This window comes from Chenopodium album, chromosome 8, assembly GCF_948465745.1.
Source record: "Chenopodium album chromosome 8, dcCheAlbu1.1, whole genome shotgun sequence".
In the NCBI taxonomy this organism is placed as follows: domain Eukaryota; kingdom Viridiplantae; phylum Streptophyta; class Magnoliopsida; order Caryophyllales; family Amaranthaceae; genus Chenopodium; species Chenopodium album.
This window is the reverse complement of record NC_137841.1, coordinates 67,892,856-67,917,306: the sequence shown is the minus strand read 5'-3', so window position 1 is coordinate 67,917,306 and position 24,451 is coordinate 67,892,856. Positions and strand designations below refer to the sequence as shown.

The 24,451-nt window shown below is 35.0% G+C and overlaps 2 protein-coding genes across 2 annotated transcripts in view; both read left to right on the top strand.

Moving 5' to 3' along the window:
• The first annotated feature begins 14,054 nt into the window (after positions 1-14,054).
• Positions 14,055-16,529, top strand: LOC145556380 (cysteine-rich receptor-like protein kinase 25). Its single transcript, XM_081618026.1, has 2 exons — positions 14,055-14,452; positions 15,936-16,529. The coding sequence occupies exons 1-2, from the start codon at positions 14,057-14,059 to the stop codon at positions 16,467-16,469; spliced, it is 930 nt and encodes a 309-aa protein (XP_081474152.1). The 5' UTR covers positions 14,055-14,056; the 3' UTR covers positions 16,470-16,529.
• Positions 16,530-20,786: 4,257 nt separating this feature from the next.
• LOC145555390 (uncharacterized) overlaps positions 20,787-24,451 on the top strand; it is a 4,028-nt gene continuing 363 nt past the window's right edge. The window contains exons 1-3 of the mRNA XM_081617135.1: positions 20,787-21,599; positions 21,738-21,950; positions 22,553-24,451. The exon at positions 22,553-24,451 is cut by the window's right edge and continues 363 nt beyond it. Coding sequence (XP_081473261.1) covers positions 20,787-21,599; positions 21,738-21,950; positions 22,553-24,451 — 2,925 coding nt within the window. The remainder of the gene's footprint in view (positions 21,600-21,737; positions 21,951-22,552) is intronic.

The following is a 24,451-nucleotide window of genomic DNA, read 5'->3' as shown; positions in this document are numbered from 1 at the left end:
AAAAAGAATCAAACCATTTTAGCTAAAGTCAAACCATGAGAATACGAATACCATAGAAAAACTTACCCTTTGTCGGCCATCCTTCCGTCAACCATAAACCGTCGTTACCCAACGACACCCTTTTTACAAACAGGAACCACTTCTTTCAACCCCTGTCATTCACATCAGTATTCAAAACCAACCGATCTCCTTTTTTGCACAGACTGACGAAACCACTTTCCACCATCTTTATCTCATACCCTGCCGTCAGATCTTCCAAAGTAAAGGGATCCTCCCAACCTTTGGTCAATTCCACTATCACTCACAAAATTCTCCAGCCAGACGACATTAACTGTCCAGGACTAATGCCTAGAACCTCAAGGAAAGAACGAACCAGGGATGGGAAAGGGAATTTAATCGTCGTTTCAGCGAAAGGATATCTAAAGAAAACAACGAAATCCTCGGGACAATCCGCCACCGTCTGGCCGGGCCCCGGAATATAAGCAAAGGTAGTGCCGGGGAAACCCGCCATCTTGACGAAATCACTCGTCATATTTGGAGCCATCAACGACTTGGACTGAGACTTTGAATTCTGCTGTGAAACAATTGTTCCTTGTTTTTCAACAACGCGAAGAGAAAACCTAGTTCTAATTTTGGGAATTTTGTTCGACATTGCACCTAAAATTGATTAATGCAAAAGAAAGTAGAGTGGATTACCTGGAAATTGAAGATGCCGAAAGTTCAAAATCGCCGCCGCACGCTGCCACCAAACCGCCGGAAAAACCTCACAAGGAAAAGAGGAATTGAAGAGAAAAGAGTAGAAGAGAGTAGAAGTTTGGGGAAGCGCAAAGCGTGTTGCAGGATTAATAAAGAGTGAATTGACGGTTAGAGTAAGGAAGTGGGAGAAGTTGAGTAACTGCTCTGAAGAACGTGCGTGGTAAAGGACGAAAACGCCCTCTAGATAATTTGAAAATTTTTTATTATCTGATTTGTGTATATTTTTTGTCATTTTGTATTTCTGTCTTGCATTTTTTGTATTTTTATTTTTTAAGTAATTGCCAAAAGTGTGTAGTCGTCCACGTTTTAGCAATTAGGGGCAAATTGTTATGGGTAAAAATATGCAAGACCGAGTCAACGACAGTCAACAAAGGTCAACGACGAAGACATCTCTCGACGAAGCCATAAGACCGACGAAGCAATTAACATCGGTAGAAGACCAAGTCAAGTAACAGCCTCCTATTCCTTGGGGAAGAGATAAGCTTAAGACTTAGTCCAAACTTCAGTCATCCCAGTCCGTTAGAATTCAAAACAGAAGAAAGGGAATCTCCTCAACTAACGTCCTAAAATCATGGGCACGATCTTATCTCCTTGCAACGGCTAGGGTGTGACCTAGCAAACCATCTATATAAGGGTCGTAGTAGCAACGAGCATGGCATTAGTTCATAGCATTCATCATATACCAAAAACTTGTAAACCGATATTATTTTCTGCATAGTGAAAGTTTGGTAGATCCTCATTCTACCCGCGGTTTTTACCTTCTTTGGGTTTTCCGCGTCACCAATTCCTTGTGTTGTTTGCTTGCTTTTAACTTTTCGCCTTACATTATATTTTGCTTAGTTGATCCGTAGCCTAGATTTTGATATTCAATCCCACTTAGCAAAAATTAGCATAAACAATTATAAAGAATATTGTTCCATGATTGTTATTACTATACCAATATAAACCGCTATAAAATCATTTTTGTACTTTTTATCTGATATCTATTTATTAATAAGATATTAACGGTCAAAGATACACATTAAAAAATGCATATGTAAATACAAAATGAATCGAATTTTCATAGCGAGTGAATTATATTGAATTAAAGCTAGTCATAATTATATTATAAATTTATGATGATTTTTTGTGGTATTATGTATGCATATTTTTTAAACACAATTTCCCGACATTACTAGTGTGGATTGAAACATGTGTTTTTTTCTTTATCGACGAATAACCGGAAGAAATTTTCGGTACGTATTCAATAATAAGTACTACTAGCCATGTTCTTATCACAAATATAAAATGATCGATTGAGAAAGTTAAGGAGACATTATACTTTTTTGCCTTTAGAATGGGTTAAATTTTGTAATGACCTCAATATTATGCATAGCCAATAGTATTCAGTTAGTCTTCTGTTCAAATTTTGCTATAAACAAACATAATCGAATACGGCAGGCCAGGGTATATCGCATACGGCTACATGTGATCCGTTGAATATTCCATCTATATTAAATTATTAATACATATAAAAATCTATATTAATACATACTACAATATTTAATAAGTGATGAACTGTGGAGTTAGGCTAGCAAAATCCGTGAGAGGTGCCGGCTCACTATGGTTCTTCATCTTACCAACAAAAAAAAAAGAAAAAAAAATTCTATATTGATACATACTACGGAGTACAATATTTCAAATTATTTTAGGGAGTTTATTATGATATAGAATTGAGTTGTACTGTCCACACCCTAATTTTGTTTTCCTTGGGGTGGAGTTTAAAAATTATTCATGAAACTTTTATAATCTGGCAAAATCTAATAAATTATTGTCATAATCATTCTTGCATTATAGAATCAAGTAAGTACTAGTTGGAGTTTAGTTGGGATAATTTTAGTATTGTTTTTGCTGATGATTGGAATGTGGTACGCTGTTTTTGCTGATATTTGAATCGAAGCTACTTCTCTCCCACTATTCTAAACAATAATGAAATAGCTAATAATATAAATATTTTTTTTATGCAAAATTTGATGATACCTAAATGTACAAGGTCAACATCCTTATTAGCTTGTTAAATATGATGCTAAGCACCCTAAGAGCTGCAAATATTAAACACAAACCAACGACTTTTAAATTTGTACATCTTTCCAAAAATAAACACAAATTATGGTTTCGTCACCTTTTCATGGCTTCCACGTAACATGTTGTGTCCTCCTTATTTTCACTTTTTGTCTTAATTGTGTTTCTTCGACTACTGAGGCGACTAAAGAGTTTATTGTGAGAAAAGATTACATATGCGACGATACCAAGGGCACCTATACTAGTAATGGAACTTTTAGTTCAAACCTTAAACTTGCATTTTCCAATTTCACTACTCTCTCTTCTTCACGCATCTTCTCCAACATCACGATCGGATCTGACGCCGCTGACAAAGTCTACGCCGTTTATGACTGCCGGAATGATATTTCTCTAGATTTATGTCACCGCTGCATTGAGGACGCCATTAAGAGTATTCTAGATCTTTGCAATGATCAACCTAAAGAGGCCATTGTCTTTTATGAGGTAATGAAAAGTATGCTCGTTCACGTATGTACTTCATGCATCTTTCCATTATGTTTATATTAAATTATATAGAATGACAATACATATAAAAACTTTTTGTAAGAAATTACCTAAAAAAACCCATATTCTGTGAGAAACTATCTAATCAAAAGGTAATTAAATGATACCTTAGACCCACATATTTGGTAGTTTTTCATAGAATTTGAGTTTTTTTATTATTTTATTTCCGACAAAAAATCCAAAAAATGTTATTTCATTATTAACAATCAATGCAGTAGGTTTTTTTTTTTTTTTTTTTCTTTTACTAGTCCAATAATAGGGTGAAAACATTATATGGAAGAAGAAATTAAAGTAATCAACTAAACATTCTAAGGATAAATTTGAATTTATAATGAATCTATTAATTTGAATTTCCATTACATTTGCTCTCTTTTAACCAGGAATGCATGTTGCGCTATGCAAACCGCATGATCTTCTCGACTATGGAGCTCACCCCAAACTATACGAATTGCGACTTAGTCTATTATACCAACCGTGATATCAAAGAGGCTATCAAGTCAACCCTCGAATCACTAGTCGACGAAGCAACCAAGGAAAGTAAATCATCGAGTTACTTTGCATCTAAGCCTATGATTCGTATAGTGGATAGGTACTTCTACTTTTTGGTGCAGTGTACACCCGATCTAAGCAGGGTACAATGCAAGGAATGTTTGACGAATGCTTTAAATTTCACGGTTGAATCGTGTGCGAGTGATCATCGATTAGGAGGTCATATTACGGGGCCAAGTTGTGAAATGAGATATGAAGATAAACTTTTCTTTAATGTGTCGTCGTTTAACCATAATTATACTCCGCATCCGGTGAAGACCATGTCTACACTTACTATGATTCTCTTAATAGGTTCTTGCATTGCACTTGTGGTGTTACTTAAGATGTGTTTGCAAAAGATCTTAAATTGGTGTAGACAAAGAACAAGGTTTTGAGTGAAGTCTTTAAGTGAGAAGAGGGATCTATCAGGGAAGATCTCGAGTTGCAACTATTAGAGGGAATAGTTGTAGGGAGTATGAGTTCGTTGAGGAACTTCGTAGAGGCTCAAGTTCCTCAGCTCATAGGCTGTAACAGAGTCGTTGTTGGTCTTTTTTAGTAGAATGTTTTGAGTCAAAATTTCTTGGGACGAGGTTTTTCACTTCCTATTAGGCCTCGGAAGTTTTCCTCGTATAATCTCTCTTGCACTATTTCTCTCCTTGCGTTAAGTTTCTTTTAATTCCACAAAAAGTGACTAGCAAACTCAATACAATTCACCCCCATCTTGTAGTATTTCATCTAAATTACAGTTCAAGATTAGAAAATGAGACTCTTTTTAACTTGTTCGAATGCTCCATTAGCCTGATCGATGTACCAAGCTTCACCTATGAGTAGATAAGACAGGTGAATAGGTGATGGAGTTCAACGACATCTCATGTCAATAATGAAAAACTTTGTTTTTTTTTTCATCATCTTTTAATTTTGTTTAATGTAAGGATATTCTTTGTTTTTTTAATAAATAATGTAATAATAATTTAATATTGAACGTGTTCAATTTTCTTAAAACAATTGTGTCGATTGTGCAAGAAACAACCAACGACGGTGGCACCATCCTAGTTTGCGCTCTGAAAATGGTATATTTGAGGACTCATCAATGTCGTTTTGCCGTATATATATATATATATATATATATATATATAAGGAGGGATAAAGAACAAAGTATAAAGAAAAATGTAAAAAATATCATTATATTGCTGCTACAACTACATACACAACTTGGTCCCCTATGCCAACAAAGTGATTGGCTTATTTGATAAGGTTCTTACATTGAATTCTAAAAGTCAGAGGTTTGAACCCTACCAATAGTTACCAAAGGAAATTATTATTTGGGGGGCGGTTAGAGATCCTTTACACTCGCACATACTCCCCTTACCTTATTATTGGCCACTAATATTTTCTTATAATTAGGATTATATTTACTACGGAGTACTATCCAAAGAAAAAAAAAAAACAAAATTAAAAAAAACAAACAGGATCATATATATGCAAATAAGATTTATTTTCTTATAATTGGGATTATATTTACTACGCAATGAAGACCTCGTAAAAAAATGCAAGGAAGACATAAGAAACTTTCTACTGATCATAACATTATAAGGGACAGAGGAATCAAAGTGTATGGAAGACGACGTATGAACTATGAAACATGATTCTAGCACCACCAACTAGGAGTTGAGTCAATCGGATATAAATTATCATAATGTTTTTTTAAGGTAAGAACCCTGACTATACCTCAACTTCCATATTATCATTGCTAGGAGCGATAAGTACTACTAGTTATGTTCTATTATAATAAATAATAAAGTGAAGGAGACATTATACTTTCCTTGCCATTTGAATTTGGTTTTTAATATGGTAATGACTTAGTTTTAAATTAATTTAATTATTTTGTAGGCCAAATTATGAAGGACACTATTATATATAAATGTAGTAATGTACTATGTATTTTGTATACACTACAAGAAAACAGCCTATCTCCGACGAACTAGTTCCGACGGGCACGTAATTCCGTCGGAAAATTCGAAATGTTCGACGGATTTTTGATCCGTCGTATGTTTCCGACGAAACTAAAGAATCCGTCGCAAATCCGTCGTAAATTTACGACGGAATTTAATTCCGTCGAAAAATTAGTACTTTCCGACGGAATATTCCGTCGAAAAGAGTAATTTCCGACGGAATATATAACTTTAAAAAAAAATAAAATTTCAAACCCTAACCCTAAAGCTCTTCCGCCCCTTTTCTTTTTTTCCCTCTCTTCTCTTTCCTCTCTTTCTCTCTCCTGTCCGCCCTTCTCTTCTCCTTCCTTCTCTCCTCTCTTCTCTTTCTCTCTCCTCTCCTTCTTTCCTCTGATTTGCCTCTTTCTCTCTCCTTCTTCTTCTTTCCTCTTCTTTTTTCTTCTCCTTCTTGCCTCTTCTCTGTCCGCAGTTCCGCACTCTTCTTTCCCCTTCTCTCCTAACACCACCGCCATCACCAACTACCAACAACAACGGACACCATTACAACCGTGCAACAACAACGGCGACCACAATAACACCGGCAACACGCAACAAAACCAATTGCACAACCACCGTCGCGAGAATCATCAAACGCTCAAGTATTGTAGATATTGTTTTAGTTTAGTTTAGATTGTAGATCTAGTTGTATTTTTTAATAAATTTCTGATTATGGTTAATTTTTCAAGTAATTGTAATATTAGTGTATGAATTTTTGAAGATAATTGTATATTTATTTGAATCCTTTTGATTTTTGTGGTTCGATCTACTTGTTTCGACATTGTTTTGGGTTAATTGTTGTTGTTTTGGTGGTTAACTTTAGATCTATATGTTGTGGTTGTTGTTTTTTTTTATTGGGTTAATTTTATTTTAGATTTCTGTTTTTGTGGTGAACGGTGGTAGTGGTGTGGGGTTTGAGCTGGTAGAGAGGTTAAAGGGGAGGTGAGGCCGTGAGGTGGTGGTGGTGGTTGTGGGGAATATTTGAGGAGTTTTTTTAGTTTTATTTGTTGCGGTGGAGGTGGTGGTATTGCGGTGCGGGCTGGTGGTGGTATGGGGTGGTGCATCTTTTTTTTTATTTTTTTTAAAGGGTTTTCCGACGGAATTTTCGTCGGAAATTTCCGACAGAACGCAATTCCGTCGGAAATTTCCGACGGACTTTTCTTGGACTGAAAAACCTCTGACGACGGAAATTTTCGTCGGAATTTCCGTCGGAACAGTGTTTCCGACGGAATTTTCGTCGGAAAAGGTCGATTTTCCTACGAACATTTTTACGACGTCACTTTTCGACGGAATTCCGTCGGAAACACCATTACCGACGGAAATCAGGATGTTTTCGAGGGATTTTTTCCGTCGGAAACAGCCTTAATTCTAGTAGTGATACCAAATATACAGCGAGTGCTCTAGTTAAACTTTAGCTATAAAGAAACATGCAATGGAATACGGCAGGCGGCCAGGATATATCGCATATGTGTGGTCCGTTGAATATAATAATAACATAATTAATTACTAATTAGGCATATTCCATTTATGTTAATACTACAATATTATAATGTATTTTAGGGAAGATTATGATATGTAATTTGAGTTGTATACACCCTGGTTTCTTCTTCGGAGACTTTCAAAGGAGGACGTTGAATTATTCATGAGACTATTATAATCTTGCCAAATCTAATTAATTAGTGTTATAACCATTCTTGCACTAAAGAATCAAGTCATAATTGGAGTTTAATTAGAATTATTTTATTATTGTTTTTGCTGATGAAGGGAATGAGGTATGTTTCCTAGGTCAAATATATTTGAATAGAATCTAAGCTATTACTTTCCTCCCATTTCAAAACAATAATGAATTAGCTAATATATAATAGAAAATTACAAATATCTTTATATTTGATAGTACCTAAATTTACAAGGTCAACATCCTTAACTTGTTAAATATGATGCTAACTAGCACCATAATAGCTGATAATATTATACATGAACCATCAACTTTTAATTTTTTATGCCTTTTCAAATTAAATACGAACCATGATTTCGTCACCTTTTCATGACTTACGCATAATATTATGTATCGTCTTTATTTTCATTTTTTGGCCTTATGTTTCTTCGACTACTCAAGAGACTGAGGAGTTTTCTAGCCTTAATTTTGAATGCGACTATGATAAGGGCACCTATTCAAGTAATGGTACTTTTAGGGTAAACCTTGAACTTGCATTTTCCAATCTCACGGCCCTCTCTTCTTCGCGCATGTTCTCCAACGTCACGGTCGGATCTGATGCTGATGAGGCTAACAAAGTCTATGCCCTTTTTGACTGCCGGAATGATATATCCCTAGATAAATGTCACCGTTGTATCAAGTTTGCCGTCAACAATACTCTAGATTTAGATCGTTGCATTTATCAACCTAAAGATGGTGTTTCCATGTATGAGGTAATGATAGACTTTTTTCGTTCATATGTATATATATACTGTATGCATCTTTCCATTTCCTATGTATTATTGATCATATTATATTGCACTAGCGCTTTGTTAGAAACCAATTTCAAAACATATTTTACATACTAGTATATAGTTATATACTCCTTGTTTCTTTGAAACTTTATGGAAAAATTATCAAATGCATCCATTTAAAGTATAAGTTTATATTTTGCAAATTGTAACCATTTTAAAAAAAAATAATAATAAATTGCAGCCCAAAACTACTAATAACTTGTTGCCCAATCTATTTTTTCTCGATTTGCGTGCCGATAAATGTTCCGTTAAGATTTTAGGGGTTATTTTGATAGTTAAGGATCCAGATTGAGCTCGAAATGGGCAAAAAATTAACATAAGTATGTGCCTCGTTTTGCTTATAGAAAAAATTATGTACTGTATTGAATTGCATGTAACATTCTTTTAGTTGTGAAATTTTCTCGAGAAAGGTTTTATGAGTCACTTTATTCCTTAAGGATCCAAATTGAGCTCAGTATTGACAAAAAACAACATAAATACTTCATATATATAACATAAAGGTTTCTTTTAATTTCCAATAAACCCCAAAAAAAAAAAAAAAAAAACATAAAGGTTTCTTTTAATTTTAATTTCCATTATACTTGTCCTTCATACCAGGAATGCACGTTACGCTATGCAAACCGCATGACCTTCTCAACAATGAAGCTCACCCCAAACTATACGTATTGCGACTCATTCGTGTTCATCAACCGTCCTATCAAGATGGATATCAAGTCAAACCTCAAATCACTAATCGATGAAGCAACCATGAATAGTTCATCATCGAGTAACTTTGCAATTAAGTACGTGAATTATACAGTTGAAGAAGACTTCTATTTTTTGGTGCAATGTACACCGGATCTAAGCAGGGTACAATGCAAGGAATGTTTGACGGATGCTTTAAATTACACGGTCGAATTGTGCGGGAGTGAAGACCGATTAGGGGGGAGAGTTAAGGGGCCAAGCTGCGAAATGAGATATAGTGTTGATCCTTTCTTTAATGTATCGTCGTCCGTTCTTATTTCAGCCTCTGTTACTCCTCCTCCAGATGATCACGATAATTTGTCTTCTGACCTTTCACCCACGAGTTCTACGCCGGTTTTGCCACCACCTTCAACGCCTAGTGAAGGAGGTCGACGACGTTCGATGTCCTCGGAAAAAATTTCTTTTATTCTCGCGTGTTGTATTGCTCTTTTGCTTGTGTGTTGTGTTAGGAAACTTTGTAAAAAAATATGTTGCTAAGTATGTATTAATATGGACAGTTTTTAAGTAGTTATTGATAGAGTATAAAACATATTCCAAGGCCTCAACCATAATATTAAGCTTTTGATTTAAATGTTTCTTTAACATGGTATCAGAGCCAACATGACACAAAGGTCACTGTTGAAGCTTAAAGGTTTTGATGATAATGAACACAAAATAGCAAAGTTCATCTAATAATCATTTTTTAAGTGTTGAAATTAGAACGGGTTTATAGACTTTGGAAGTGGAAGAGAAACTTGTTTAATAAAGGCTCGAGGAAAATCAAAGGGAAAGTTAAAACTAGTAGAAGAAGAGTTCCACTCTGGAACTAGTTGATGAGTTCCCTAACAGGAACATGAAGATAGCAAGTTGAATAGCTTAACTTGGTCTGCATTGAAGACAGCAAGTTCCACAAAGAACTTGGCCTGCGAGGTTCCAACTAAGAGCTGGAGAGCAAGTGACAACAGGAACTTAGTCCTGGATTAGATTGCGTTAAGCCCAAGTATCCTGACTTACAATATTTGACGAGGCAATTTAGTTTTGTTAAGTTTATATTTTTAAGATTGCTGTAAATATGATTGGCAAGATTATATATGAAATCCGAAACTAATATGACAAAGTATGAACTTGGCAAACTTACACAATTAAGCACACTTTGAATTTTTCACACATAAACTCACAAAGAAATGTGAAATGTGAATTCTACTATTTATACAATATTAACTCGTATAGAAAGTAAGGTTTCACGGGTTCGAATCTCATCCACCCCCCACTTTCAATTGGAATATTATTAAGCGGCGGGTATGAGGAAGGCGTAATAGAGTATAAAACATGGACCTATATACACACTTTTTTCAATTGGAATATTATCACCGCTGTATTATTTAATTTGGTAATGAAGTTGAAGAATAAACCTCTCAAATGTCCCACATTGGTTGAAAAAGAGAGAGTTAACACTTTATAACGCTAAGGGGATACTCCTCCCATTGCCATATGGTTTTGGGATGGAACCTCCTTTGATCTTGTGAAGTAAACTCTCTCTCTTGGTTTGCGGGTGCGGCCTAGACCCGCGTTTAACAAATGACTTCAACTTAAATTACTTATATGATTTTTTAGGCAAGACTATAGTGTATTATGTATTTATGTTTACCAAATATACAGCGAGCATTCACGTTTAGCTATAAAGAAACATGTAATGGAATACGGCAGTCCAGGGTATATCACATACGTACGTGTGGTCGGTTGTATATAATAAAATCATGTTTAATTAGGCATATTCCATTTATGTTAATACTACAATATTCAAATGCATTTAATTTTGGGGAGATTATGATATGTAATTTGAGTTGTATACACCCTATTTTCTTTTCTTCTTTTGACGGAGTGACTTTCAAAACAGGACGGGGTTTAGTCGTTTAGAAATTATTCATGTAACGATTAAAATCTCGCAGTATCTAATAGTATGAATTAGTGTCATAATCATTCTTGTACTTATAAGAATCAAGTCATAGTTGGAGTTTAGCTGGAATAATTATAGTAATGTTTTTGCTGATGATTGGAATGAGGTATGTTTCCAAGGTCAAACATGTTTGAATCCAAGTTACTTCCCTCCCACTTCAAAACAATAATGAATTGATATAGCTAATAATATTATCTCCGTTTTTTTTTAATTGACACCATTTGACTTTTACATTATTACACTTTGACCTGCTTTTGTGATTTATATATACGATAAAGGATCTTGTTTGAATTGTCTCGATGTATATTTTATTAATATTTACTTTTTATAATTTCACAATGTTGATAATTAAATATATTAAGCGTTAAAAACATCGTTGGCAGGTGTGATAATAGAAAAGTAACAACAAAAAAAACGGAGGTAGTATAAACATACCTAAATGATGTACAACCTCAACATGTTAAAATGATGCTAAGCACTCTAAGAGTTGCTAATATTAAACACGAACCATTGACCTTTAGATTTGTATACCTTCCCAAAATAAAACACGAATCATGGTTTCATCATATTTTCATGGCTTCCACATAACATTTTGTTTCCTCTTCATTTTCAGCTTCTGCCTTTATTGCGTTTCTTCGATTACTCAAGCGACTGAAGAGGAGTTTGTGAGAAATGATTGGGAATGCGACGATACCAAGGGCACCTATACTAGTAATGGTACTTTTAGTTTAAACCTTAAACTTGCATTTTCCAATCTCACGGCCCTCTCTTCTTCACGCATCTTCTCCAACGTCACGGTCGGATCTGATGACGATGAGGCTAACAAAGTCTACGCCCTTTATGACTGCCGGAATGACATTCCCCTTGATAAATGTCACCGCTGCATTGAGGATGCCATCGAGAGTATTCTAGATCTTTGTAATGATCAACCTAAAGAGGCCATTGTTATATATGAGGTAATATTAGTGTACTCGTTCATGTATATACTTTATGCAGATTTCCATTTTATAGGATTCAATTTGATAATATTATATAAGGACTTTATGTGAAAAATTATCTTAAATACTTCAAATTTGTGAAAACTACCTTATAAGAAAATTGTTGTAAGAAACAACCTTATAAAAAATAAATGTCATAATTAAGTTGCTACCATGGGGGTTTTCAGCTACCATGTGCTTGATTTAACAATGAAAGAAAAGGGGAATTAGGGGTTATAAGGGGGCTATGGAGAAATCGGGTGGGAAAAAGAGAAAAGATGACTGCAAATGGGTCATTAAACGTCCCTTATTCAATACAATATTCAGGCAAAAGGTACCTTCTTACAACACATAGTGTTTTATAAGAAAGTTTCTTACAACTTTTTTAATGATAAGGTAGTTTTTCACAAAAATTAAAATGTATAAATATATATTAATGTCTCTTAATTTTAACTTTGCTCTTTTAACCAGGAATGCATGTTACGCTATGCAAATCGCACAATCTTCTCAACTATGGAGCTCACCCCAAACTATACGAGTTGCGCCTTAGAATATTACACCAACCGTATGATCAAAGTGGCGATCAAGTCAAACCTCGAAACACTAATCAACAAAGCAACCAAGGAAGGTTCATCATTATTGAGTAACTTTGCAACTAAGTATGTGAGTGATATAGTAGGAGATAGGTTCTTCTACTTTTTGGTGCAATGTACACCAGATCTAAGCAAGGTACAATGCAAGGAATGTTTGACGGATGCCTTAAATTTCACAGTCGATTCGTGTGCGAGTTATAACCGATTAGGAGGTCAAATTAAGGGGCCAAGTTGCCAAATGAGATATGATGTTAAACGTTTCTTTAATGTGTCGTCGTCCGACTATAGCTCTACTCCTATGAGTTCCAAGTCCAAGGCTAAACTTTCTTTCCTTATCATAATCATATGTGTGGTTTTTTTCTTTGCATTGTTGGTTAAAATAATTTGTCGAAGAAGATCTTAAGTTTGCCCAAGTTTATAATTTTTAGACCTATTAAATGTATTTGTGAATTGTGAGAAGATACCTTTAAAAAATCATACATTTAAAAAAGGAATCTTATTTTTGTATTCTAGTGGGAAAATCCAAATTAATTTCAATTGTTGACTTGTCTTATTTCCGATACTTTAATCATTTGTAATGCACCACACTAGCTAACTCCATATTTTACCCTACTTTCACTTTCTTTATCTATCTTTCTATCAATTTGCAAATAATTTAACAACTTACCTAATTTATTTGAAGAGCTTGCCCAATAATTTTAATTTTGCATGACCTTTAGTCCAATTTTATTTCGAAAAGAGAAAATCATTTACTATAGGAAATTAAGAATGGAGATGTATATATAGGAAGAGAGAGAGTAAAAGTGAGATTGGGGATGAAATTAGGAAAAATTATGGATCGAGCATTAGGTGCCCTTTCTTGATAAGATTCAAACCCTACACCTGTATAATCTAAGGTGAATGTCATATCAATAGAGTCAAATGTTGCTTAATATGAAAATCACATTTAATGGACTTCACTTTTTTTTTTTGATAATTATTAGGCTATACAGATTCAATTAAACAGGCAAACTGACCGCTTTAGTTATATTATATGGACTAATTGCCATCATTTATATTTATATATTAAATATCATAGGATGCACTGAGTCATTAATTGCTACTCATGCATACTTTTATTTAGTTGTTACTCATTTTCGTTCATATTATAATTTACAAAAGACAGCTAAAGTTAGTTATTAAGCATATGATACAACTTAGTGATAATATACAATAATGTGGTACGCTTCCTAGGTCAAACATAGTTGGATAAAAGTTACTTCCCTCCTACATCAAAACAATAATAAAATAGTCAATGCAAAAATTCTTTATACTAGCATATTCTTTATTTTACGTGAACAAGGTCAACGTCCTTAGCTTGTTAAATATGAGGCTAAATTGAACCTTTAGATTCATGTACCTTGTCAAAATTAAACACGAACCATGGTTTCATCACCTTTTCATGGCTTCAACATAATTTATTGTTCCCTCTTTATTTTAGCTTTCTGCCTTTGTGTTCCTTTAACTACTCAAGCATTGAGGGAGTTTTGGCCAAAAGAATGGGAATGTGACGATACCAAGGGCACCTACACTAGTAATAGTACTTTCAGTTCAAACCTTGGAATTGCATTCTCCAATCTCACGGCCCTCTCTTCTTCACACATCTTCTCCAACATCACGGTCGGATCGGATGATGATAAGGCTAACAAAGTTTACGCCCTTTATGATTGCCGGAATGATATTCCCCTTGATAAATGTCATGGCTGCATCGAGGATGCCGTCAATAGTACACTAGACATTTGCTATAAAGAACCTAAAGAGGCCGTTATCATATATGAGGTAATAATAGAGTGAACTCTTTTATTTTTCTATTTATGCATCTTTTTTTCTAGCTATTTCGTAGATATTGATCATATAGAATGACAATCTTATGTTATTCCGTTCATTATTGTTAGAAACCAATTATGATGCAATATCAATAGTTTTTTTTGAAAATTTCACCATACACTCGGGTGTACCATGTCATAGTACAAAGGTTATTATAAAGGCATAAAGAACATTGCATACAAATTAAAGTACATGAGGCAAAATAAATAAATAAATAAATAAAACCAAAACGATTCCCTCATTGATTTAAGGGAATAATTTGTTAGTTATATTCCTTGATTCATGAAATTTTAAATTTTGAATTTTTGAAATTTGTAAAATGAAATCTTGAATTATCTTTGATAGATTATAATCTTATATTGAGAAATTCTGGAAAATCAATATTTTAAACTGATTTTGACATTAAGGGCGTGTTCGGCAAAATATAGCTGTGAAGGTAGCTGTAGCTGTGTAGGTAGCTGTTAGCTGTCAACAAGCTGTTAGCTGTGAAGATAAATAATTTAGATATGAGTGTTCGGTAAAGTAGTGGTTGACTAGCTGTTAAATATAAAAATCAATTTTTTATTTTTAAAAATATAGATTAAATTTTCAACAGCTACTTGAAAAGCTACCTCTAATTTCAAAAGCTAATGTTTCTAACTTTTCACAAAAGCTACCTCCACCACTAAAAGCTACCCTAACCACTACTTTGCCAAACACTCACATTTTTTGTTGAGTAGTGGTTTGACTTGGTCAAACCACTAAAAGCTACCTAAAAACTACTCAAAAGCTAACGCCGAACACGCCCTAAATGTGTGGTAAAAACCAATTTTTTTTTTTTTTTTTTTTTTTTGAAACAGTAAAAATCAATTAGTATTTATCTATTACCTTTTTTTAACATTAGTTTCTCATAACTTACCATGTTCTTTATATTTCAATGATATGTTCTTTTATAATTTAATGATGTTCTTTACATTTATAAGCTATATTCTTTCCGATTTCAAAAAAAAAAAAATATGCTACTCCCTCCGTTTTTTTTATATGCATCACTTTCCTTTTATGGGTGTTTTTTTTAAATGCATCACTTCCTTATTTGGAAACTTTATACTATATTTTATCATTTCTCTCTCTTACTTTAAACCCCACTTAAATTATTTTATCATTTCTCTCTCCTCTATGGTCCCCACTTATATAATAAAAATATCTACTCTCCCTCACATTCTTTCTCTTTCATGGTCCCCATCTTATTTATACTATAATAAATTATTCATCCACACACAATATTATATTACCCTTCTAAAACTCCGCGCATCACCAAGTGATGCATATAAAAAAAAAAAAAAAAAAAAACGGAGGGAGTATATTCTTTCCGCTTCATACTGCGTGTACCATGTACATGGTACACCCGGGTGTACGAATGAACCAACCAAATATTTTTTTTTTTTTTTTTTTACAGGAATGCATGTTACGCTACGCAAACCGCATGATCTTCTCAACTATGGAACTCACCCCAAACTATACAAATTGTGCCCTAGTCTATTTCATCAACCGTGGGATCAAAGGGGATATCAAATCAAACCTCGAATCACTAATCGATGAAGCAATCACAGAAAGTTCATCATCGGGTTACTTTGCAATTAAAAACGGGACCGAAATAGTAGATAGGGACTTTTATTTTTTGGTGCAATGTACACCAGATCTAAGCAAGGTACAATGCAAGGAATGTTTGACGGATGCTTTAAACTTCACGGTCGAGTCGTGTGCGAGTGATAACCGATTATGGGGTCAAATTAATGGACCAAGTTGCCAAATGAGATATGATGTTAATCCTTTCTTTAATGTGTCGTCGAACCTTATTTCACCCTCGCATTCACCTCCTCTAAATGATCAAGATACAGAAATTTCAGGTCAACCTTCATTAATTTCCATCCCAAAGCTTTCTTTATGTCTTTTCATAATTTTAATGTCTTTATTGTATGTAATGCAATAATATTACATGTATTACTTTTGTATGTGTGAAAAAGAGAAGACATTCTGCCCTGATGTACACAACAACAATAATAATAATAATAATAATAATAATAATAATAATTGGGGAAATACTAGTTGATCAGCCTGATTGGCAAATTTTTGCCAATCAGGCACATAAGACATAACTAGTAATTAGGCAAATTTTGAAGCCAGAACAAAGTAATTATAGAAGAGTTATTAGAATCATATGTACCTTGCAAAGATTAGGAGGACAAAGGTTGCACCCATGAGAAGATGACTTAAAGTCATGAAATGGAGAAATTCGAAGTCTGCCATCCTCATCAACGATAGCTGAATTCGTACGTGTTGATTTCAGAGAAACAATGTAACACTCCATGATGCTTCAAAATTGTCTCTATAAAAAATGTGTTTGCATCACTTACAATCCTCAAATCACACCTGAAAAACACAAATTCATAAACATGGCATATTGGCATTTAGCTTATTCCACAATGAGTAAGAAACTAAGAATTGAATATAAGATCAAAATCATAAAAAAAATCGGTATGGTAGAAAGGGTAGGGTTTTTTAGCACTGAAAATGATATGTTAGATGAATTACTCTCTATCCATACCTAACGAAAATCATGTTTCAAAATAGGTTCGTCTCAAAATAATAGGTCACTTTCTAAAATAAGTAAACGTTAAATTAATTGATATCTATGTGTTTCAAGTGCAACGGGTTTTGAGGTGGTTAGATTGTTTAATACAAAACTCGTTCTATACGTGTTAACCTATTTTCATTTTCCAAAACAATTTCAAGGTTAACCATGTTCAAACACGTGAATGAATCTTACTACCTCCGTTAACTTTTAGTTGTAATTTTGGGATATTATTTAACGGAGGTAATACTTATTTACTTAAGGAGGGAAGGAGTATAATACCCTGAATCATAAGCCGATTTGATTGCAGATAGGATGTTTGGAGACAATGGAACCTTGATCAAGCATTCTGTAATATCTTGTATTGTTGTTCCTTGTAAATGAAGTTCTTCCATCATTTTATCCTGTAGTTGAAAAAGGAAGCACGTCTCTAGTAATTGCAAAGCAAACTCAATTACTTTATTATTGGCTCATAATCTGATCACTTTAATATTTAAACATATAATTCACTAAATTTGCTATGAAGGGAATGTCATCCACATCAATATATCATGTTATATTACTTATATACAAGTAACATTTTATTATACTTTCAATTGACTAGGACAACTATCTTTCACTTGGAATTTTATATGAACAACATATCAATGTAATCTTCTTAAAATTTCCAAACGTCTAACATAAAAACATTAGAGGGTGGGAAACAGGGACTATAAGAAAGTTTAGATGTTTTTTTGTTAATTTTTTAAAATTTTTGGTCCTATTATAATGTTGAAAGTAATGACAAATGATATACGGAATATATAATTTCATAGATATAATATGTGTGGTGCAATAAAAAAGCAACTAATATAAATTAATTCGCGACACGCCTACACAAAACACACAACACATCATAAAATTTAGTCTAAAGAAGGGCAAACCTAATTAATTGAAGCTAGGAAAATTTAGGTCAGTCCCACCATATCTACCTTAACTCATATATGCTGACTAGCTACGTGTGTTGTAGGATTCTTTCAATCTTTCTATTTGTGTATCAACATTAACATCGCAAAAATTAAAATCTAGCCATTGATCTTTAAGATATACGACATAAAACTTCTAACCATTAGAGCATCTCTTGATTCTTAACTACCGAGAGATTAACAACGAAAAATTATAATCCGAGTAATAATTAAAAGATGGAATTAAAAATAAAAAAGAAAGGGAGAAAACTAACCATAAGCGTACCACATTAAAAATTATCAATAAGTTGTATCGTATTGCTTAATAACTAACTTTAGCTGTCTTTTGTAAATTATAATATGAACGAAAATGAGTAACAACTAAATAAAAGTATGCATGAGTAGCAATTAATGACTCGGTGCATCCTATGATATGTAATATATAAATATAATTGAATCTGTATAGCCCAATAATTATAAAAAAAAAAAAAACCAAAGTGAAGTCCATTAATTGTGACTTTCATATTAAGCAACATTTGACTCAATTGATTTGAGATTCGCATTAGATCATACATGTGTAGGGTTTGAATCTTATCAAGAAAGGGCACCTAATGCTCGATGTATAATTTTTCCTAATTCCATCCCAAGTCTCACTTTCACTCTTTCTCTCTTCCTATACATACATCTCCATTCTTAATTTCCTATGGTACATGCTTTTCTCTTTTCGAAATAAAATTGGACTAAAGGTCATGCAAAATTAAAATTATTGGGCAAGCTCTTCAAATAAATTAGGTAAGTTGTTAAATTATTTGCAAATTGATAGAAAGATAGAGAAAGAAAGTGAGACTAGAGTAAAATATGGAGTTAGCTAGTGTGTGTGCGCATTACAAATGATTAAAGTATCGAAAATAAGACAAGTCAACAATTGAAATTAATTTTGATTTTCCCACTAGAATACAAAAATAAGATTCCTTTTTAAAATGTATGATTTTTTAAAGGTATCTTCTCACAATTCACAAATACATTTAATAGGTCTAAAAATTATAAACTTGGGCAAACTTAAGATCTTCTTGGACAAATTATTTTAACCAACAATGCAAAGAAAAAAACCACACATATGATTAATATAAGGAAAGAAAGTTTAGCCTTGGACTTGGAACTCATAGGAGTAGATCAGCTATAGTCGGACGACGTCACATTAAAGAAACGTTTAACATCATATCTCATTTGGCAACTTGGCCCCTTAATTTGACCTCCTAATCGGTTATAACTCGCACACGAATCGACCGTGAAATTTAAGACATCCGTCAAACATTTCTTGCATTGTACCTTGCTTAGATCGGGTGTACATTATTGCACCAAAAAGTAGAAGAATCTATCTCCTAGTATATCACTCCCATACTTAGTTGCAAAGTTACTCGACAATGATGAACCTTGCATTGTACCTTGCTTAGATCGGGTGTACATTATTGCACCAAAAAGTAGAAGAATCTATCTCCTACTATATCACTCACATACTTAGTTGCAAAGTTACTCGACAATGATGAACCTTCCTTGGTTGCTTTAATTTGCTGATTAGTGTTTCGAGGTTTGACTTGATCGCCACTTTGATCATACGGTTGGTAGAATATTCTAAGGCGCAACTCGTATAGTTTGGGGTGAGCTCCATAGTTGAGAAGATTGGCAATTTGCATAGTGTAACATGCATTCCTGGTTAAAAGAGCAAAGTTAAAAGTAAGAGACATTAATATATATTTATACATTTTAATTTTTGCGAAAAACTACCTTATTATTAAAAAAGTTGTAAGAAACTTCCTTATAAAACACTATATGTTGTAAGAAGGTACCTTTTGCCAGAATATTGTATTGAATAAGGGACATTTAAATGATTTAATGACCCATTTTCAGTCATCTTTTCTCTTTTTCCCACCCAATTTCTCCATAGCCCCCTTTATAACCCCTAATTCCCCTTTTCTTTCATTGTTAAATCAAGCACATGGTAGCTAAAAAACCCCATGGTAGCAACTTAATTACGACATTTATTTTTTATAAGGTTGTTTCTTTATTGAGATATGATAGAATATTTAGTTTGATATGATATGATAGAATATTTAGTTTGATATGATAATATTTCCATATTCTATTTTAGTTAATTTCCTAAGATCCTAAGTTATCTTGTGATACTAGGACTAGGACTTGTATTTGCTATATATTTCCCAAGGTGATTAATGAGAAGGCAAGCAATATCTTTCTATTTCTTCATGGTATCAAGAGCAAGGTTTCAATTTTAATTTTTTCTTAGAACATGGCCGGTGATCAAACACCGCCGCCGCCGCCACCTCCTAAAATGAAACCAAACTCACCCTATTATCTCGGTCCTCAGGATAGACCTGGTGACTATATCACTCCAACTCGACTTAACGGTGATAATTATGATGAATGGGCAGCCGATATTCGAACTGCTTTAGAAGCTAGAAGGAAGTATGAATTTCTTGATAGAACAATTACGGTTCCTGAATCCCCCTGTACCAAGTCCGATTGGACTGCGATTAATGCCATGTTAATCTCATGGCTGACAAACACCATTACTCCTGAAGTTAAATCTTCACTCTCGAAATTTAGGGAGGTAAAACCTTTTTAGGACCATCTTCAGAAACGCTTTGCACAGACTAATGGACCTCGCATTCAGCAACTACGATCCTCCATTGCGAGGTGCGAACAGAGAAAAACCATGGCTGTCTCGGTTTACTACGGCAAATTACACGCTTTGTGGCTCGAACTTGATCAACACGAGCCATTAATTTCCTGTTCTTGTTGCTCCTCTTGCACGGCCGGACAGCAGCATGAACAACGTCGCGATCAGTCTCGATTACATGATTTCCTAATGGGGTTGTATTCCGATTATTATTCTTCCCTTCGATCAAACATTTTGTCTCAAGATCCTTTGCCTAGTCTTGATCGGGCGTATCAGTTAGTCGTTCAAGATGAAAGGGTTCGTAATGCTCGCAAGGAGGCAGAGACTAAACCCACTGAGGCTATCGGCTTTGCAGTACAGGCTAACACAGGCAGAGGCAGAAGCTTGGTGTGCACTCATTGCAAGAAACAGGGGCATGATTTCGCATCCTGTTGGTTCAAGGCGCCTTGTCCCCACTGCAAGAGGAAGGGTCACGACCCGAGTAGTTTTTTTGAGGTGGTTGGCTATCCTCCGAGCTGGACATCGGGGTCAAAAGATGGTTCGGGGAAGGTAGGGTCGCACGCCAATGCAGCGGCAGCAGGGGAGGCACCCAACACCACTGCCGCTCCTTCTAACTCCAATCAAACTTTTACTGCCGACCAATGGAAGGTGCTTTCGGGGTTTCTTGGTAATGCTAAAATTCCCGAGAATCGCATACATGGTAAGTTTGATGAATCTTGTTGGATTATTGATACCGGGGCAACTCATCACGTCACCGGTAATCAATCTTGGTTATTTGACACTCGTAGTATTAAATGTCCCGTTGAATTGCCGAACGGTGAGAGTGTGTTAGCTACTTTGGAAGGATCGGTCTAATTATCCGATAACATTACTATCACTAGAGTTCTTTTTGTACCATATCTTAATTGCAATTTACTCTCTGTTACTCAACTCAGTGATCAATTAAATGTTGTTGTCCAATTTAACTCATATATGTGTGCTATACAGGACCGACTGAAGCAGCTGATTGGAACGGGAATTAGGCGAGACGGACTATATTATTTCTTTGGCAAACTGGATGTGGTGCAACGTATGTCTGTGGTTGAAGCAACGTCGGATTTGGAGCTTTGGCATAGAAGAATGGGGCATCCTTCGGAGAAAGTAGTTAAGTTACTTCCGCATATTGAGAATAATAATCATGTTTTAGATAAAGGTTGTGAAGTATGTTTTCGTGCTAAGCATCCTAGAGACAAATTTCCCTTAAGTGAAAATAAATCATCTAGAATTATTGAGAAAATACATTGTGATTTATGGGGTCCATATAGACATGTCTCGTCATGTGGAGCTCGTTATTTTTTAACAATAGTTGATGATTATTCTAGAGCTGTTTGGATTTATTTGTTGATTGATAAAACTGAAGTGTTCCAGATGTTTATGGCCTTTGTTGCAATGGTTGATAGGCAATTTGATTAAACAATTAAAATTGTTCAAAGTGATAACGGAACCGAATTTAATTGTTTGATTGAATTTTTCAATACTACCGACATTATTTTTCAAACCTCTTGTGTAGGAACCCCTCAACAAAATGGTAGAGTAGAAAGAAAACACAAACATATTCTCAACGTTGGGAGGGCTTTGAGATTTCAAGCTAAATTACCTATTTATTTTTGGGGTGAATGTGTTTTGGTTGCTGCTCATTTAATTAATAGAACTCCCACTCCTCTTCTTCAAAACAAAACCCGTTTGAGATACTTTTTAATAAGCCCCCCACTTTTGATGAAATTCGTACTTTTGGATGCTTGTGTTTTGCCCATAATCAAAAGAGTAAAGGGGATAAGTTTGCAAGTCGGAGTCGGAAGTGTGTTTTTTTGGGGTATCCGTTTGGGAAAAAGGGGTGGAGGTTATATGATCTTGAAGCTAGAGAATTTTTTGTGTCTCGAGATGTTAAATTTGTGGAGAATATTTTTCCTTTTGATTGTCCGGATGATGTAAACATTGATTTGGGAGTACATGATATGTCGAATGAAATTCACTTTGATTTTGCGGAGTATGCCCTCGATGATAATTTAGTGGAGGTGCCCACGGCAGGGGGGGCATTTGACACTTCCCCGCCCACTGCCGCAAGCACCCAGCAGCGTCAGCCGCAGCAAATCAGCACTGATCAGCCCGCTGAATTTGCTGCTGGCGACGGTGTTGGCTCAGCATCGCAGCTCTCCAGCAACGCTCGTACTGCTGGGACTGCTGGGGTAACAGGGGCTGGCTCGTCACAGCAGCACCCCATCATAGCAGATCCGCAGCAGCAGGAGGTTGACAGTGCATGCTTCCCTACACCGGTTCAGCAATCTGATTTGGGCCGTGGTTTAAGGGAAAAATTTCCATCAGTCTTGCTTCGTGATTATATTACTCACTCGGTTTTTGCCAATAGTCTGTCTCCGTCTCCGTCTCCCAATCGCTCTTCAGGTACTCCTTATCCTTTAGCACATTATATACATTGTGACAAATTTTATGTGAATTATCAGAAGTTTATTTCAGCGGTTGTTCAAACCAAGGATCCAACCACCTTCAAAGAAGCTATGCAATATGAAGGTTGGAGAAAGTCCATGAATGAAGAAATTCGAGCATTAGAGAATAATGGTACTTGGACTTTGGAGACTCTTCCTCCAGGTAAAAAGGCTCTGGGCAGTCAATGGGTCTATAAGACCAAGTTTCTTTCTAATGGCAAGGTTGAACGTCTTAAATCTCGCTTGGTGGTCTATGGAAATCATCAGAAAGCAGGTGTAGATTATGATGAGACTTTTGCTCCGGTTGCTAAGATGACGACGGTTCGCACTGTTCTTGCTATTGCGGCAGCCAAGAATTGGGAAATTCATCAAATGGATGTTCACAACGCCTTTCTTCATGGTGACTTGGATGAAGAGGTCTACATGAAACTTCCACCTGGTTTTCATAGTTCGGATCCCTCTTTGGTTTGCAGATTGAGGAAGTCTCTTTATGGTCTAAAGCAAGCTCCTAGATGTTGGTTTGCTAAACTCACCACAGCCTTAAAACATTATGGTTTCAATCAATCTTACTCTGATTATTCATTATTCACTCATACTACTTGTGATGCTCAGATTACTGTTTTGGTATATGTTGATGATCTCATTATTTCTGGGAATGATTTCGCTGCATTATCTGTTTTTAAGGCTTATTTGTGTGACTGTTTCAAGATGAAGGATCTAGGTCCTTTGAAATATTTTTTGGGAATTGAGGTGGCTCGTAGTTCTGCAGGTGTATTTTTGTGCCAGAGAAAATATACTCTGGATATTATTTCTGAAGCAGGTTTATTGGGTGCTAAACCTAGTGGCTTTCCCATGGAGCAAAACCACAAATTAGGCCTAGCCACAGGCGCCCTTCTTCCTGATCCAGAGTCTTATAGGCGTCTCATTGGTCATCTAATTTATCTCACCGTCACTCGTCCTGATTTAGCCTACTCAGTCCATATTTTATCTCAGTTTATGCAACAACCCCGTAGTGAACATTGGGATGCTGCAATGAGGGTTGTTAGATACTTGAAAGGGACTCCTGGACAAGGTATTTTATTGAGCTCTGATTGTGATTTACGTCTGCAGGGTTGGTGTGATTCAGATTGGACTGCTTGTCCACTGACTCGTCGTTCTTTGTCTGGTTGGCTCGTTTTCCTTGGTAAATCTCCTATCTCTTGGAAAACAAAGAAGCAACCT